Genomic DNA, 18,898 nt, shown 5'->3' with positions numbered 1-18,898 from the left:
TCAAATGAATTGAAGCTATTTGAAGACTGTGGCTAATTTCCCTAATCCCACATCTAAACCAAACAGGTTTTGGAAGTTTATTGAAAGTCCATGTTTAATTATGTTGGCACTGAGATGTTATGTGTACCAAGCTGTTTCCTTGGTTTCTATTTCTTTAAAACATTACCTAAATAAAACCGCTTTCTTTGAAGTGTTACATCGTTTTATAGGAGTTATCTCTTTTTCCATTCTGATCTTTTGTGTGTTCTGACCCAGAAAAGTACATTCACTTTGTCATAATTGAAGAGTCCATACTGAATATTTTCACAACTAAGAAAATGAAATATACTCATGTTGTATGGATCAAGACAAGATTAAGCATGCAAAAGCTGACATTTGTTCAAGCCGATGTCAACATATATACCGGTAGTAAACATAAACTATATAGCACAATCCCATACATTTTACATCAGTCAATTTCAGATTCTGTGTTAATTAAATAATGTTAACATTTTTGCGAACTTACACAAATTAACATTTCTTTGCCTCAGACTGCTCATGTCTACGACTTTAGTCTATTCTAAACTTTAAAGTTGACTGGCGCATCTCGTCAAAACCACATGAACCAATCACGCGGCTAAAAGCGCATGAAAGGCTTCTTGTTGAGCTGCAGAGCTCTTGGAATGATACACATTGTTCTGTTAAGTGTTATTGAAAGAGACACCAAAGTGTTTGTCAAAAAGCACAAATCAAGACAACTACTAAAAAAACCTAAGAACTCAACTGAACTTTGAGACTTCAAAGTAGTGAGTTTATACTCACTACCTTGAAGTCTCACTACTACTCACTACCTTGAAGTCTCACTACTACTTACTACTTTGAAGTGAGTAACATTATTAAAGTCAGTTATGTTACTATTTTTCCATCTTTCCCATTCTGTTACAAATAACTTGGATAAACCCAGTTTTATTTCTGGGCTTGAGTGGTCCAAAAGTCTAATTTATTGATTATTATTACAGGCACAAAATACTGGCAACTTCAATAAAAATCCACATATACTAAACCAAACACTCTTTACAAGTATAATTCATACATCCTTTTAAATGAACACAGGCATACATGTTATCAGTTCGTACTCCTCTCAGTGTTATTGCACTGAAATTGCTGCTAACTTTAACTATGAATTTATTTAAAGCACATTATGAGGTAAAAACAATTCTTACAGCATTTGTAAGAATATCTATCACCAATACATTCATTTAAGAAAAGCTAAGCTTTTCTTACTACCAATACACAGCTACAGTCGGACCTCACTACCAACAGAGCTGGTGTTCTTCAGAAAAATTCACATTGTGAGTTTACTGCCGCCCGAGTCTGTGCAAACATTCTTATGTGAACAGCCGACTCCTTCTTTATGCTCACAGAAGCTCAATACAATTCAACATGCCTCCTTCCCTTCATTTGGCTCTCAAGGTAACCCCCAACGTTATCACTTGGCAGTTCTGCTTAACTTGACTTTTGGAATTTTTTGCTTATGAATAACCTGTTTTACACCAGTCCCTTTATAAGAAGCTACAAAAGCATAAAAGGTTTAACAAACAGTATTGACCAACGTTTTTCTTCTTCATAATTGTTCTCCCTGATTAATAAGTGCTTCCATCGTGGGCCAAAAAGTGTCTCAAAGCAGTCAATAATTCAGCAGCTCCTCATGATGTTGACATGCTGGGTAAGTTACAACACGCCTGTAATGAAGCCCTATTAAACATGAATGAATGGCATCTGAAAATATGTTCTGACTCCTTAATTTTCGGACTTAACCATACTGTAAACCTGGATGGACTTTTTCGAACAGATGACAGTATATCCATGAACACCTGCACAAAACGGTCTTAACATTTTAAAGGCTGCCATAGATATCTCATTAATAAAGGTAAACCACACCAGTGAAACAAGTCACTATAAGAGCCTAAAAATAGAAAAAGTTCATCCCAATTACTGGAAATTCAAGTTTCATAAAAGTACGGTGACAAGAGAAGTTCGCTCAAAGTGGTTTCCATGGAGATCCTCAGCTATTTGCTCTGCAGCTCCTTCTGTGGTCTCCTCTCTGCGTCACAGGTCCCAGTGTGGAGCCGGAGCGCCCCCTGTCTGTGCAACGCGCTCAGGGTCCTGAACTCCAAAGGCATGGTGTGAGGACTGGAGCTGGACGTGTACTCGTACTTCAGAGTGTCGTAGTAGTGGTATTTGACTGGTTTGCCCTGCGGGTCGAGTGGGAAGGGCCAGAAGCCATAAAGATGGATCTCTTCACAGAAGCGAGTGGCCATCGTGTACATGAGGAGCCCAGTGGTCGGACGCTTTATGTGGACATTGTTGGTTAGCCAATACCTGTTGAGAAATACATACAGTGTGTGATTGGATGCATCAATAACGCGATAACTGTCACCTTGAAATACAGTAAAAGGAAGAATATGCTTTCTCAGTAGCTCACTTAGTCAGTGTTCAATAGGAGGCAACACTTCTCCTTCAGTAAACCTTCCTCCCTCTGAGTTTTGATATCAATCCAGATATATAGTATACTGGAGCACACAGCGTGCAGCTGAATCCTGAGAAGTCACTCAAGTGAAAATGTAGAGCCTGCTGGACATGTTTCTCCGTTGTGGACCACCAAGCTGCCCCTTCAAGACTAACTCCTCACGGATTATCAATAAGTGAGCTTTTCGCCTCCTCTTCTATTTCAGTAGAGGCACTGAGCAAAAATATCCCTCTTAAGTCATTTAGAAAATCTTAATTTTGAACTAAGCTGGTCGATAAATTGATAGAAAATGAATTATCTAAGTATTACATATTCTCTGGTTCCAGCTTCTGAATGTGTGGATTTGCTACCTTTTGTCTCTTTTACAAATATCTTTGAGCTTTTTACTATTCATTGGACAAAACAAGCTTTCAGAAGATGCCATTAAAGTGCTGGAACCATCGATGAGTCCAAACTGTCCAAAGAGACGTCCACACACTCACTGCATATATTTAAGTGTGCAGATATCTCTTCTATCAGAACAGATTATTAATACAAATAATTGTACATACATTTTTTGAATCTAGTGCAGCCGTTTAAATATGACTGTCTCTCGTCGTTATGCACCCCTCCACCTCCCCATCACAGATCTATCAGCTTCATCAGCTCATCTTTCTATCAGCCTCATCAGCACCACCACCAGGTCTGGACTCCACTGGGGGATTTATCGTGTTGCTGATTGGGGCAGACGGCCCTCATTACAATCTCCCTGTAGGGTCCAAGCGCCAAAGACTCTGAGACTTTATCATGATATATCATCTGTTAACAATAAACAATTATCCTTTCTTTATTTGACTGCTCTCTCCTGATTGAAATAATATCTATTTGTCTTGGATCTGGAATAATGGAAGTGAAAAAACCTGAATTATCTCGCCCCATTGGCAGATCATTTACTGGATGTTTCTTTGGGAAAATAACTCTTGTAAAGTAAATGTTATTTATTACTTGTTGTATAAAAAGAAAGTATTGTAATTCAGGTGCCGAGGAGCTGCTATGACATGCCAGATACTACTGCCCTTAAGAGCAGCCGGTCAGACGTTCACTTGGCCCAACTTCATTTTCCTTTCCAGTCACTCTGGAGCCTCCAGCTTCGAGGCTCCTGCTGCCTCCTCTGGCTGTGCACTCTGTGGTTAGTGTGGAAGGTCACGTCGAGATGCAGAGGTTGTACTATTTAAAGTAGGTTGTGTGACGTGAAGGGCAAAAACCCTGCAGGGCAGGTTTACAGTCCAACTAAAGACTCCAGCAGCTGATCAGCATTTTAATAAGCCTAATTATCAGTGATATGGTCTTTGTCCTCTAGGGCACATGCCGGGGAGTTAAAGTTCAGTCTTACTGAGAAAATGACGAGGTCACAGGGAGCATTTATCCGACACCACTTTAAAAAAGACATTTGAATCATTTCCAAAAATATATCAGGTAAATTATTTTCTCTTGGAAACACTGACCACAGACCCAATATTGGCCCAGTTCTACCCTTTTGTAATTAGAGGGTTAGTTGGGGGATACAAAATGGCATAAGTTGGTCACTGACCAGCAGTTTGTTAGGCTTTTAACAAAGCAGAAATCCAGGCAGAGTCTGATTGTGATGAGAGAGCAAGGACAGTAGCACACATTGCAAAGAGGGGTTTCATAACAGCCTGAAGGCAGTGGAGGCTGTATTTGACAGACCTGCCAAAAAGAAAATCCTCAAAATAAAATTCAGTTCTAAAATAAATCAATTATTAAAATATAAATGTCCTATTATACCACAGCTTAATAGCATATTTGTATCTAAATATGTAAGAAAACACCACAATTTGGAGCAAACAAGTGAGCAATATGTGGCAAATACCTTGACATTTTTATTTGCTTTCTTGCAGAGTTAAATGAGAGGCTCAATACCATGAACGATCCACTCAGTACTCTTTGTAGACTTGCCTGGTAACCTCACGTGACTACGGCGAGCCACTGCACCTGGCTTTAGATCACCAAGAAATAGCCAAAGCATGTAACTCCCAGAAAAAGCACAACACGTGTATTTGTAGCCGAGCTCGCGGCATGGCTCTAGGTAAGGAAATGTTGGTTTGTTGGTGCTCAGTCCACCACTTTGGTCCAAAATGAAATATCTAAACAACTATTGGATAAATTGCAATGAAATGTTGTACTAACATTCACGTTCCTCACAGGATGATCCTCCTCACTGTCGTGCTCCCCTGACTTTTCCTCCAGCAGGACTATGAGGTTGACAATTGTGGTTTTGAGTAAAAGTTCATGGATTGTTATTTGGTTCAGACATTCATGTCCCACTCAAATGAATTCAGGGCCGAATTTTTTTTTAGTTTATGTCATGAGGAAATACCGGCGACACTAATGACGATCCCAAAAGCCTCGGTGTTACTTTGTGTTTCGCACTAATAAGCAAATGTGCTGCATCTTACCCTCTGACAGCGTGGAGGAGGCGCAGCGAGGGGAAGGCGGTGCGGACGTCCACAGTGTGCAACAGGATGAGACGAAGGGCCCACTCCACACGCTCCTCTCCCCCCTTGGCCATGAAGGCCGGGATCCACAGCACGCTGCCGCTGAGGCTCTGAAGCCGCTGCAGGAAGCGATCCCTCCACTCGTCGCTGACTAGGTCCTGGAAAGCCCGCTGCACCACCGAAGGATTCATGGTCACCAAGTTGGTCCGCCACCCCACGTCCTGAGAGTACTCCTCCACTGGCGCCAGGTTACACCTGAGAACAAGCAACGCACACGTCACTCAATTTCACTGTCAGCTAATTTCTTTCATCGTCTGGTTTCTTTGATCTGAATTTCACAAACACACAAACACACACACACACAAAGATAAAGCAAAGTTTCTAAATGAAGTGTGAAACCATTGCTGAGCAACCAACACAGCTTCAAACCCACTTGGTATCATTATTTGTATTTAACTAATGGAGGATGTGAGGGCTCACTGAATGGTTTGATAAATATGAAAAATTATTCATATGATCTCCAGTCACCAGACTCACAAGTGAGCTGAAATGAAAGCCAAAAATATACACTTCAAATCATACATGTCCTTAAGGTGAGCCTGAAGGATTTGATGTACCAGTTTTGAAAGGTCTTTAATTTCCTAAGCCGATTACAGTGACTGCTACTCTGCTATGGTTAATTAACTTCAGATATGTACCTTTTCAGAAATCTTCCGGCATCTGACACTAAGACACTTCCCTTAAAATCTACCATCCATCTGTTTGTGTCCTCAAGCTCAGACCATTTGCCAGCCAGAAATCTCTACCCGGGGTGAAACGGAGCAGAAATCCAAGTGAAATTCAGCAGAAAAGCAGCATGGCATTTTGATTATTGCCGTGAACCTCGACCTTCCGAGTAAAAAACACAAAACAAGACTCTATACTCGACAGTGTGCAAGGAAAACAAACAGTGTGCTCATTTTCAAGGACTAAAATATATTCTAATTAAAAACCTCCAAAACATCAACAACACAATTCATATCATTTCATTCATTATAGTCAGTTTCATTGAAAAAAATTGCAAATCATCAGGAATAGATGCAAGATTTTCACTGGACAGCAACTGACCATTACAGCTTGATGGTTGCCATCAATATACATATATGACCTGCTTTAGGAAAGATTACATGCAAGAGGAAAACATCACAAATATGCACCATCAGCTGACTCTGATTTATTTGTGAAAGGTCCTATAAATTGCTCAAGTACGCCAAATTATTCCATTACATCATCACAACACTGAAATGATCTCTAACCCCAAAATACTGTCAACTTACTTTGTGGAAACCCAGCGTGGAGTAGAGAACTATATTTAGCTGAGGCATTATCTCCGTATCAGATATGTAGATGCCGCAGTGAATTCCTCAGCTTCTCAAAATGCCACATTCCCTGTTGTCTGCCTTCAGCCAACCATTACCGCCATGTAATTATCATGCTGCTGGGGTCTAGAAATCATGACCTCTCCTTGTCAGCAAAACACAGCAGCACTTAGAAAAGACAAGATTCACTGACACCAGAATCAATTTCAGAAGAAAAAACAGGGACACAAAAGGATTCTGAGGCCTATTCAGCTACTGATCAATTAGCTCGATGAGGTGCTACCACAGACAGCTACTTCCTGCTCTATTGATACAGCAACATTAAAGTCATTGATTTATGAGAGGCCATTCCAGTAGTTGCCTCTGCAGCGAGTGCATGTTTTGTTAGATTGTTCTACACAGAATCAACAAGAATAAGAATATATTGTGACCTTGAGAGGTCGGGATCGGCTTGTGAGGCGCGGGTGCACACATCAAGACGACACGCAGTGGTTTCTAACTCAACATTCTGTATTCAGATTATTTAAGCAAAAGGTACACTTAGTTCGTACAGAAAAGCTGCGAGACAAAACAAACATAAGCATCTTCAGTTTACTCCTGGTTCATCGTCTTTAACGAAACCTCAACAACTCATTTTCTTCTCGTTCGCTCCTTTCCTTTGTTCTCCCTCACACCAGCTCCTCCAGGTAATCAAACACCTCTCTCAGCTGGGCGGCAGCCTTGGCCAAAGCTGCCTTTGGGAATTGGAGTTCATTAACCAGTTGCCATGATGGGTTGTAGTCTCTGCTGCAACCACTGTGAGGGGATGCATCTCCCATTGATGACGCTTCCTTTCATGACATCACAATATATATACATATATGTTTTGCATTATAATATAACCCCAGACAGATATATTTTCTTCCAATGACAAGTGAATATTGATAAATAACCCACTAAACGACTCCTTAAAACACAAGACCGAGCCGGCTGATGGCTTCACAAACACAATTCTCCGGTAAATGAGAGGCGGACCCCTGAGAGCGCTGGTGTTTCTCTAAGAAGAACAATGTGTTTCTGCTGCATGCAGAGGCCTTTCAAAATGTAAGTACAATGTAGAATCATACATTTAATTGCTCTCAGTCCAGAAGCTCATTTCCAACTTTAAATCATTAAAAAGCTTTGACATATTTTTCAAAAGTGCAATTAACATAGTTCCAGCTGTGTGAGCAGCAGCTCTAAACCCAAATTAAACAGAGAAAGTGAGATAAACCTCAAACTGAAACTAATGCGCTAACCCATTTCAATCACGGTCCACATTGACTTGCATGCGTTGTAAATTAATTTCAAGTGGAAACCTTCCAGCCCCGCCGTCACTCATGCCGTTTCTGAAAGAAAGAAATCAATACCTGATAACAAAGTCGTGAGAGTCGATGTCGGGTCCACAGCTGCTGTTGAGCAGAATCCCAGAGTTTCCCACAATGGCGCAACGCCTGTGGTGTTGGTTCTTCATGGGGGAGACAGTTGGCAAAAGACGGTAGAGATTCTCTGAGATGTTCGTGGTGCTGTGGCGATCGAACACATAGTGGATGATATCTCCCGGTTTCAGTGTGCCCTTCAGAATGGAGATGTCCCGCTCTGGATCGAGAAACCTCAGGATATTCTTTCTGTGGAAAGAGAAAGTACACGCTGGCTTTGAAAGACTCCGCCGAGTGGAGGGTGAAACGATGTTGAGGTAATTGTAATTGTGGAGCGGGGTGAGCCTGCCTGATGAGGTTGGAGAGGCTCTTGTTGAAGGTCCAGTTGTTGGACGAGAGCTTCACAGTGGCGTTGTAGCTCGGACTGAGATGGTTTACATCTTTGATCAACCTCGTCAAAGCAGTCGGATCCACGTGTGCTGCGGCCTTTCTAAAAGGAGAACGGCAAGTCCTGTTATTGACACACTTTTGCTGATATTTAAAGTCTTGATTAATAAAAAACTAAAACCATGTTGTATATGGTATATATTGTGTTAATCTCTCCCCCCCCCCCCCCCCCCGTTTTAAGGGTTACATTTATTGTTCCTGTCTGAATCGAGGGTGTAAGAACAGAGGGGGTCATCATATGTTGTACAGAAGATTAGGAAGCCCTCTGAGTTATGGAGTGTAACGAAGTACAGTTACTCACACACACACACACACACACACGTTGGGCACTTGTCCTTACGTAAATAAAGCTTTACTCTTTTATACTGCTTTATACTTTTACTCCACTACATTTATTGTACCTTTGATTACACTTATTTCACAGCTTTAGTTAATAACCACATTGTACAGTAAGATTTGACATACAAAGATCATAATATAACATTCATGGAGGCCATATATTGCATAATGAGTCCTTTTGGTACTTTAAATACATTTGAACATGTATGTACCTTATTAAGCAGGACTTGTATTGTAATGGAGTATTTGACATAGAGGTATTCCTAATTTTACTTGATAAAATCTGAATTATTCTTCCACCGCTGACTTGGCTGCAATGAGGCTTAAATTAAATTACTTTAAATGCAATAAAGTTGATGTTATTTGCTATTTTATTCAGCGTTATTCTTATGGCAGATGTTTTTGTTATCACGTAGATACCCTCGCATTGATGGGTATTTATAGCAGCTGCCTTCTCGCTGTAAAAAGTAATGAGACGCTCAATGTGAATGACTCACAGTAAAGCCTGCAAAGGAATCAAATGCCCCATGCCAACTATACAAATTATATGTGAAGACTAGTAAGCTTCCCACTGTTGGTCTACTGCTATACATGCATTTGCATATATATATATATATATATATATATATATATATATATATATATATATATATATATATATGTGTGTGTGTGTGTAGATAATTGGATTTCAGACCTGCGCGGTTTAGGGATGAGCCGATGTAAGTTCATCTTCTTTGAATGTCCAGTATTTCTACAAGGGGAAAATAAATATGATTTAGATTGAATTATGAATCACATATTGCAGCATGAAGGCTTGGTTGATAATGGACTGGCGTTTCAAGTCCTTCCTGTAATCATATCCTGTTACAATAATGCACCCACTGTATTCAAACCTAGGCACACTGTGCTTCCGTCTTTCAAGACAGAATAAAAAGTGGAAAACACACATCAAGGTATTTTTAAAGCAATTCACTGTGGGCCCATTTGCTGATGTAATGAGGGGGAAATGGGGCCGTAATGGAGGCCCACTATACTGAAATGAGTTGTTCTTTTCTCAAGGCAAGGATGCAATCTTTTTAAAGAGACGTTGATGCAACCAATATGCATTTATGGTCATGCTATTTTTTCAATCATGACCTTGTTCACATGTGATCAAATGGAGACAAGCTGCCAGCTTGTGTTGAAGGAGTGAGACGCTGACACAGAAGGGTGCCTCTCTGACAGACAGGTGGGCTGTTTATTTTTTACAATCCTGGTGGCTTTAAATATATTGTTACAATTGTGTTAAGCTGTACATTTATGCAGAAGTGCAGAATCGGTTCTGGTTCTTCTCCCACCGCAAATACCAAACCAATATGACCTCCTTACAACGTGAGCCACAGCCGAGTAATTGCATTCAAAGCAAAAATGTTCTTGCTGAAAGACAGATTATTTTTCTTTTTAAAGCCATTCAGGTAGCACAGCATCTTTAAAGCTGTGATGATCATTATGAGAACTGTTGAGGTCTGGCTGCTTTTTTTTTTTTTTAAGTGGGGCATGAGCGCGCCTCGGAAGATGTCTGCTGCACTGCTCAACATTTCAAGGACTGAAAATGAAAAAGAAAAAAAGCCTCGTTTGTTTCCAATCTGTTGGCCCCCTGTCTGTCTTTCTCTCTCTCCCTTACACACACACACACACACACGCGCGCGCGCGCCCGCACACTCACACACACACACACACACTACTCTTATAGTGTAAATGTATCCCATCCCGCATGCAGGCTGCTGCAAGACAAATAGCCTAATCCTTGGAGACCCTGGCAGGCTGCTGTCGGAACAGCTGCTCCTGCTGCACCCAAGTGTTACGAATAGAAACAAACCACACGTTGTCCACATCCAACTCCAAACTTCAATTCAGTACCGATAACCTCTCTTATTTCACTCATTTACCCCCCTCCTCCCCTCCACGGCCACTTCACAGATTCAACCCTGTGAGGAAATAACCTGGACAAGAAAACAATGGACACACACACACACACGTATACAACGCACGGGTAAATTACGGGGTGCTACTTACGCAGTTTCTTTCTCCACTTGTGCAATATCATCAATGATCAACACCACAACCAGCAGCGTCACAAAGCCGAACAGCAGCGAGCGGAATATAAACGGCATGGCTCGGGGGGGGGGGTGGGCAGCAGCCGGGAGTCCCTCCTTTCAGCAAACACGGGGCTACATGAACCTTGTGTTTCCCATTTATGAATGTACAATCCGCTCAGCCATTGTTCTTATCGCTGGAGTCGGACCCTCCCAGGCTCTCCGGAGGACGGGCTGCTCGTGTCGGTCTCCCGGCGGTGCGATGCTGCCGCCGTCGCCAGTGTTTCCCTTCTATTCCCCAGTCAAACTTTGGAAGCGTGCACCTCCACAGCCTGCGAGACGAACTCCACACGCAGCCTTAAAGGCGCAGCGGCCAGCGGCTCCATCTCTCTGCCGTCACTCTCCAGGTGTTGTCGGCTCACCGGGAGGACGTGAAAAAGACCGCAGCGCATGGGGGTCGGACCGGCGGGTTGGCACCCAGGAGGAGGCTCGCATCTCGTGTGTGCGTGTGTGTGCGTGTGTGGTATCAGAGACTACATTTGGAAATAGAGGTCAATGCTTCGTGGAAGCTCACGTGGCCACCAAACACAGCGAGTGAGCCCCCAATCAGACAAGTACTGGCTCTAATGGGGACATCTTTTAATAGCTCTGGTCACCAGTGGTGGAGGGTAACGAAGCTCACCACTCAACGTGCCTTATTACTCTCCACCAATGGTAACCAGAGCTATTAAAAGATGTCCCCATCTGATCTACGTGTTTGTTGTAGATATTAGTTACTTTTATGTTTTACTTAAAACTAGATGCACTGTTCAGGATTACACTGGTACATCCCAATCTCTTTTTTGATTGTAAACTTTGATTGTTTCTTCTTCTTTCCATTCCAATGAATCACTAATGACCCTACAGCTTTGTCTTGTGACCCGATGGAGGGGGTCTGACCCCTGTATTGAGAACCACTGGACCAAATCTAAAGTAGTTAAAGCTCCACCTCTACCAGCTGCAACAATACTTGATAATTCTGTGCTGAGGGAGGATTTTTACTTTCACATGTTTACACTGTTGTTATTTAGGATCTAAGTACTTCTTCCACTACTGATGCAGGTTTTTGGTGCATCAGTAGTTTCTTTTCACTGAGACATTCCTATGAAGAAATGAATGCGGGAGACCACTATCATTTTAAAAAATGGTTTCTGAAGCCCTCATTTGCATCGCTCAGGGGATTTCTGTTCTTTTTGTGCAGGACTGCTGATCTTGGAGAAAGAAATGCATCAGATCATTTATCTTTGTATTACCGTCACTATGACCAGCTCTGCTGTGTCTACAATTATTTGTGTATATATTTTTGTTCTTCTTTCTTCTAAAGCCTATGTTTATCCTGAAAAAGCTAGCTGGGCATATTTTCTTCCTGCTCAAATGTTTGCTACACCTCGGGCTCATAAATGTTGGTGGAGTTACACTTCACTTTCCCTGTGAGCAACGATGTACACTCACTAATGGTGGCTTAATTAACTATAGTGATTAAGCATTGCATGTAAACAAATGTTAAGACTTTAATTATCTATAAGGTAAACGTTTGAGCACAATGGCTATTGTTATATATGAACGACACTGGAAGCCATCAGTAGTTAACACATTTGAGCAGTTTTTGTGTCAGTAGTCATGTCATGGATAACTTAAAGCAGAGTATGTCATATTTAAAGCAACTACAGATTATGTTGGACATTTGTTTATCATCAGCATCATCCTTCAGGACTTTCTCTTCGTCCTGCTCATCCTCATCCAATGGCCATCTCCAGTCTTGCTTGTCGGACTTCATATTTGCCTAAAATAAACTCTGATTTTCAGCTGAGCCATTATTATTATCTATTTACTGACTTCAACTATATGCATAATAGCTGAGCACATGGTTGTCACATGGTTAGTATGGCTATAATTGCAAATGAAGCATTAATCAGTTCAAGCTAATGTAAAGTGTTAGCTCGGGCTTGCTCAAATTACATGCATATATTAGCTACACAATTACATTTTATAGACACGGATAAAGGGCTAATCTGCATAAAGTCAAAAGTGCAGCTGGAGCCATGACAGTGCGCATAATGACATGACTCATATTCACCCTGATAATACTATCTAATACTAATGCAGATTCATATATTATTCATATATTCTGCATTTTTGTAGCATATACACTAAAGTGACGTGACGTGTGAAATCTCACATTTGCATTCACATTCTGCAGTTTGTGATCTTGTTGAAAAGTCAGCACCCAGGCATGGAAACGTGAATGTCAGCAGGCTGAACTAACTCACTCCACTAGATTAATATTCACTGAAACATGAACAGTATATCCCTCAACAGTATGAGAAAAGACATGTCAAAGTTCTTCACGGACAATTTATTGCTTTGTTTTTCCTCTGCTGGGTTTGTTGCGCAACAGTTCGTCTTACTGAAGCATCCATTAGGCTAATTGGCGTTGCTCGATTGAAAGAGAAAGCGCTCGCCTGCAGCAGCTTCTATTTAGGGGTTGCTTGCTTTTTTTTCGGTGTGTGTTCATTTTGACTTTCAACAAGGACATTTTTTCCCGGAGTCTCGTCGTCGCATTTTGTGTGTCTTTGAAGTGACGAGTGTCAGGAGCGAGGTGTGTATCAGAGAGTGATGCTCAGTGAGGCAGATGCTGCTGCTACTGGAGCTGTTGTCCTACACCAGCTTTTTGTCTTGCTCAAGAGCTATTGAGCTATTATTAGACGTTACAACCACAGGAGCACACTGTGCTCTTATTTTTTTTAAGTGTGTCACATTATTTGGATTCACGAGAACTTAGAAATGGTAACTATGACAGGTTGTGCTCGGTACACAAGCCAAAGGTAAACATTTTGAATAAAACTGTGATATATTATTTATTGTTTACATGGTATCAATTATTTTGTTCATCCCATCTTTGATTTAATGAAACTGTGATTCATTCCAGTTCAGCAGATTGTGTTTTGTTGTATTGTATAATAAGCAATAATTAGAGATAATAAGAGATAATAGGAAGAAAAAGGCCTTGCTGCATGTTTGGCACTAAAACAAAAAGCTTAGTTCTGGCTCAGTTGTTCAGAGCTGCAGATGGTCTTCAACTTTCATGATTTTTGATTCATTAAAACATTTCACGTACAAGCTTCTCTGAACAGTCTTCAAATTGACAGCAGATCAAATGTGCACTGTGTAAAAGCAGCAAACACAATAAAGCAAACCCCCGCTGACCCTCTGCAGCTGTGACTCAGGTCGGCCTCTAATTGGCTGGGTGCAGGTGTGACAGGTTCTTTGTTAGAACATTGAGGGTGACCGTTGAAATATTTTGGGAATGTGGTTGTTCGCTGCAAAGAAATGTCATCTCTTATTTCATGGCCAAAATGTTACAGTCAAAGCTCCAACCTTTGGTATATGTCAGTGTGGTTGATAAGGTAAGTCATAAGGTATGACTGTCCCAGCATGATATCAGGTGCATAAGCAAAAAGGCAAAACAAATCTCAAGAAAAATTATAAATGTCCCCAGAATTATGATTTATTAAGTACAATCACAGAGTTTTTATTAGGTCATGTAGCAGCTGAAAGAAAATCGAATTAGCTTGTTGTTGGCTTTTATTATTTGGCTAGAAAGGGTTGACAATATATTTGGATGCATCTTTACCCGACTACTATCATGTGGCTTTCACAGGTCTCTCTAAAAAGTCGATCAGACAAGAGTAGTCCAGTTCTCTAAATATATTTGGCCTATATACTCGACTGGATGGACTTCCAATAAAGCAGTCAATATGTGGTTGAAGTGTAAACTTTCAGCTGCCTTCAGTTCTATCTTCAGGAAATGAAAAGCATGCTCACTTGACTGACTTGGCCGTTGAAGAATATTCCAGTTGTTTGCCTTGAGAAGCTCCTGGGCTGTTGTCACAGTATGTTTTGGGTCATTATCCATCTGAGAAGCGCCGTCCAATCAGTTTAGCAGCATTTGGCGGAATCCGAGCAAATAGTAAAGCCCTAAACACCTCAAAACTCATCCTGCTACTTCTATCCACTGTGACATCATCAATGAACACCAGTGACCCAGTTCCATTGGGAAGCAAGCCCATGCCACAGCACCGCCTCCACCATGTCAACCAGGTGATGCGGTTTGCATCCACACTTTCCTCTTCCCATCATTCTGGTACAAGTTAATCTGGGTTTCATCTTCCAAAGAACCTTCATCTAAAACTCAGGCTCATTCAGATGTTTCCTGTCAAAATATAATCTGGCCCTCCTGTTCTTCAGTGTTCCCAGTGGTTTGCACCTTATATTCAAAACCTTCTGTATTCAGATTCATGAAGGCATCACTTGTGTACAAATGGTTGTAGTTCCTAAACAGTTAATGCGATAGAACAATTGTGTCACAGTCCAAATACTTACATTATGGCCCTGACTGTGTGTGTGTGTGTGTGTGTGTGTATATATATATATATATATATATATATATATATATATAGAGAGAGAGAGAGAGAGAGTTCTGCAGAGTAGCAGTCTGAAAAGAAGCATAAAAGATACACTAGAAGCTTTAAATCTGCTGTGTGAATCAAAATATCAGAAGAGCTCCATCATTTTTTTCAGGTCAATATTTCATCTTACCGAGTGAGCACTTAGTACAATATTGAGAATATGTGATGAGCTGTTAATAGACTGAACTTTATGCTCTTCCCTTTATGGTGCCTGAACACTTGTTTAAAGGTTAAAGAGGGTTTGATAGAAAATAATGTAATGCTATACAATATTTAGACTAAATCAAAGCAGAGTATTTATCATAAAATGTAACTTAAAGTTTATGCATAACAGCTCGTTTGCTATGCACTCTTGTTTTTGTCCATTATGTTGTCCATTACCCTGATTGGACTGCATTTGTGTCTTGTTTTGATCTTCTTTGTTTTGTGAATATGTGTTAGATGTGATGGATAAAGACAAAACTAACCAAACGCTGGACAAAGCATGTCTCTGAAAGAAATAATAAAGTATATCAAAAAGACTGCAAAAACACTCAAATTTGAATTTCTTTTCTGAAAAATAATTTATTTCCAGAGTAAAATAAATGATATGTTGCCATACAAAAAGTGTAAGAAAAGGGACACAACTTGAAATGCCGAGAGAGCGATCAGTAGAGTAACAGGTCGTACAGTGTGTGCCGAGTTGCCTTAAAGAGTTCTTCAAATACATGTCCAGGAATAGACTCGGAGTGTTCACTTTGTTTGACCTTGCGCACACAAACCCCGCTGCAGTATTTATGTATTTGTTATCCCAGACGAGGGCTGCACAATTAGACAAATACATGTAATTGCGGTTGGACTGATATTGCATTTGCGACATGATTTGTGATATTAGTGGGAATTATATTTTTTACATAATCATTCCCATTTTCGCTGAAAAACACAATACAAATTATTATTGTGTGATTTTTGCGGGACTCCGTACCAAACCAAGATGTTTTCTTAAGTCTGTAGAATGATACATGGGCCACGACATCTCTGCAGAATATTCAATCTCAAATTGTATTTTGATGCAGGTTTGCTGCTTTGTGCAGCCCTATTAGAGATATTTTTTGTTTACTCCAACAATGCAACATACTATTTTTATCGCTATGAATTGTCCCAAATATTCTGTGACATCAGACACACACATCCCAGACAATTAGATTATATATAATGTATACTGTCCTTTCAAAAACAATCTAATACAACATTCTGGCCCTAATGAAACTAATATATTACTCCCAATCTCTTTTATGCAAATGTCTAAAACACAGAAATATTACTCTTGATTTTCTTGTTTGCTCTTCCACTCGGTGCAAAAGTCACAAGAAAATATAATTAACATTCTTATTTGAATAATCCCTTATTAAGACGTGTTAGGCTGGATAAACTCTGCAGATGTAAAAACAAATATGGAAATAAAACAAACCGCTATAATGAAAAACAAACCTGCAGTCTGACGCAAAACTAGTAATAAACATGGATGTATCATTTATGAAATGCACATTTGCATTAATGAGACAAGACTTCACAGTCTCGTCTAAACAGTAACAAAAACAGTGGCTGTGTTCCAGCAAGAGAACGAGGAAGTGAACAGTGCATGATGACATGAAAACACCACCTGGTTTTAAAGGTACTAGACTCAACTCTTTGATAGGTAAAACATCTAGTAGGCCACGATAACAACCCAGTCAGGGTGTTTCTGTTCTCTTCTTGTAAGAAACCCCCCTGCATTGAAGTCAAATGCATTAACGTAACTATTAGTTTGTAAACACTTGGCAACTTTTAAATATGAATAACTCAAGAACCATCCAACTTTAGCTTTTTCATATCATAAAGATCTCATTTCTGAAAGTGTGACAGACAGAACACACAGTGCACTGACTGAAAGGAAACTGTCATTTTTCACACAGAACACTGGAATCATGACAGACCTAAAACAGTATGGCAACTAGTTATAATAGCATCATGTCCATTCACTACTAATCATCTAGGACTGAGCCCGACAGTACTTTAGTCTGTCCTCTACCACCGAGTCAACACAGGAATTCACCGGTAACACTGGACAACACCTCGCTGATACGTAAACGACTAAAACGGACCCTTGACAGGTTTACCGAGGACGCGCAGCGCGGTGGAGAGCAGCGTCACCTGTGACGGGCCGTTAACTAGATTGCCTCGATCAAAAAAACCACTTTATTTTATCCCTTTCAAGAAAATAAAAATAAAAATATTCCTTTGAGAGAACATCAATGTCCACATTGTCCTTTTCTTGTGTAACAAACTATAAAACCGACTCCATATTTTCACAAAACTCATGGTCCTCTAGGTTATATATAAACTTTGTCCTGTCTACTTGTTTGGAGTCGTCTGTGAGAGAGGGGTAGAACTCGGTCGGCGTCATGTAGCCCTCGTTACTTTTGATGTACTTCTTGTAGTTCCTGCGTAAGCAATACCACGTGGTGGCGTAGAGGAGGAAGGCGACGCCCTTGAGGATGATGGCGAGGCTCACGTACAGATGCCTGTAAGCTACGTTGTCGTACAGCAGGCAAGCACCCCGAGCGCCGCAGTCTGAACTCCAGAATAGGCAAGTAGAGTCGATCCCAGCTCCAAATATCAGAGGAGGGGGGATGAATCCTGTTCAACAGAAACACGGACTGAGCCCACATACTCTCTTCACAGAAAAACTTCAAAAGATAAAACACATTTATGAGCAATTTAGGTCAATATCAAATAACCCGGTGGCCCTTTTCCCTCTTTTTTCCCCTGGATTTTTCTTGTTCATTGTTTGGGGGGGGGGGGGGGGGGGGGGGGGGGGGGGGGGGGGGGGGGGGGGGGGGGGGGGGGGGGGGGGGGGGGGGGGGGGGGGGGGGGGGGGGGGGGGGGGGGGGGGGGGGGGTGGGGGGGGGGGGGGGGGGGGGGGGGTGGGGGGGGCGGGGGGGGTGTTGTTTATTCACTTTGGTACACTCATTCACTCATGTAATGTACACAGAGATTCAGATAAGATGTTTACCGAACCTTCATGAGAGCGTGGCTCTATTTGAAAATACATATTTTCCTTTATCTCTTGGCAAGATGGCAAGTTTTTCCTCCAAGGTCAAATTCCTCAAACAAGTTTGGAAAAGAGGAGAATTTGGGTCGGTCCCAACACCAACATGAAAAATGTTAATGTGTTGAATTTAGCATGAAGATACAGTAATTATTAATGTTATATAATATAAAATAAAATATCCTTTTTTTCAATGATTTGAGAATACGTTCCATCCACTTATCAAAGATAATTAAAGATAATATCTCTTTCATGATCTGGAAAAGTAGACCTGCGTATTTCTAGATAACTCGATTTAGTCTTCCTTAATTCCATTACTCCTCCCACCAATACAGGCCTCGATCGACCTGGAATGCTTTGCTGCTTTTATTCCCACACAGAGACAAATCAGATCAACCCAACAGCATTAGCGTTGATGGCACTAGAATAACAAATGCATATTCAGGTTGACTGAGGCGTGTATTGATGGGAGTGACGAGGTTATCTATGCACGTCCCAGTAAGCTCTGTGAAACCTACACGCACTTAACGGGTACTGCGGCAAATCAGCAGAGTGTGAGTATTGAGACAAAGTATACCATAGTATCTGTAATTAATGTGTTATCTGATATGAGCCCTTACCGAGGAGCCGCAGCAAAAGAAACAACACTCCAAGTGCATACGATTTCAGCTCCGGGCTCACGGTCCTACACAGGAAGCAA

At 41.0% G+C, this 18,898-nt stretch overlaps 1 protein-coding gene across 1 annotated transcript; it reads right to left on the bottom strand.

The window, feature by feature from the left end:
* Window positions 1–2,048: 2,048 nt before the first annotated feature.
* Window positions 2,049–10,698, bottom strand: st8sia2 (ST8 alpha-N-acetyl-neuraminide alpha-2,8-sialyltransferase 2). The gene is made up of 6 exons (XM_034535534.1): window positions 10,601–10,698; window positions 9,240–9,296; window positions 8,109–8,249; window positions 7,751–8,008; window positions 4,966–5,259; window positions 2,049–2,361 (listed from the first exon to the last, which is right to left on the bottom strand). Exons 1-6 carry the CDS (start codon window positions 10,696–10,698, stop codon window positions 2,049–2,051), a joined length of 1,161 nt encoding a protein of 386 aa, XP_034391425.1.
* Window positions 10,699–18,898: the final 8,200 nt, after the last annotated feature.

The sequence above is a fragment of the Cyclopterus lumpus genome, chromosome 6 (assembly GCF_009769545.1).
Source record: "Cyclopterus lumpus isolate fCycLum1 chromosome 6, fCycLum1.pri, whole genome shotgun sequence".
Lineage (NCBI taxonomy): Eukaryota > Metazoa > Chordata > Actinopteri > Perciformes > Cyclopteridae > Cyclopterus > Cyclopterus lumpus.
Note: the sequence above shows the minus strand (reverse complement) of the source record. Positions and strands in the feature narration are given on the sequence as shown.

What these genes read in the sequence shown, in the direction of transcription:
- st8sia2 (XM_034535534.1), bottom strand. Translation starts at nt 10,698, where the DNA reads ATGCCGTTTATATTCCGCTCGCTGCTGTTCGGCTTTGTGACGCTGCTG. An exon ending in CAAGTGGAGAAAGAAACTGC is followed by an intron (nt 9,297 to 10,600) that starts GTAAGTAGCACC and finishes TTCCCCTTGTAG; the next exon opens with AAATACTGGACATTCAAAGA. An exon ending in TCTCACGACTTTGTTATCAG is followed by an intron (nt 5,260 to 7,750) that starts GTATTGATTTCT and finishes GCTTGTTCTCAG; the next exon opens with GTGTAACCTGGCGCCAGTGG.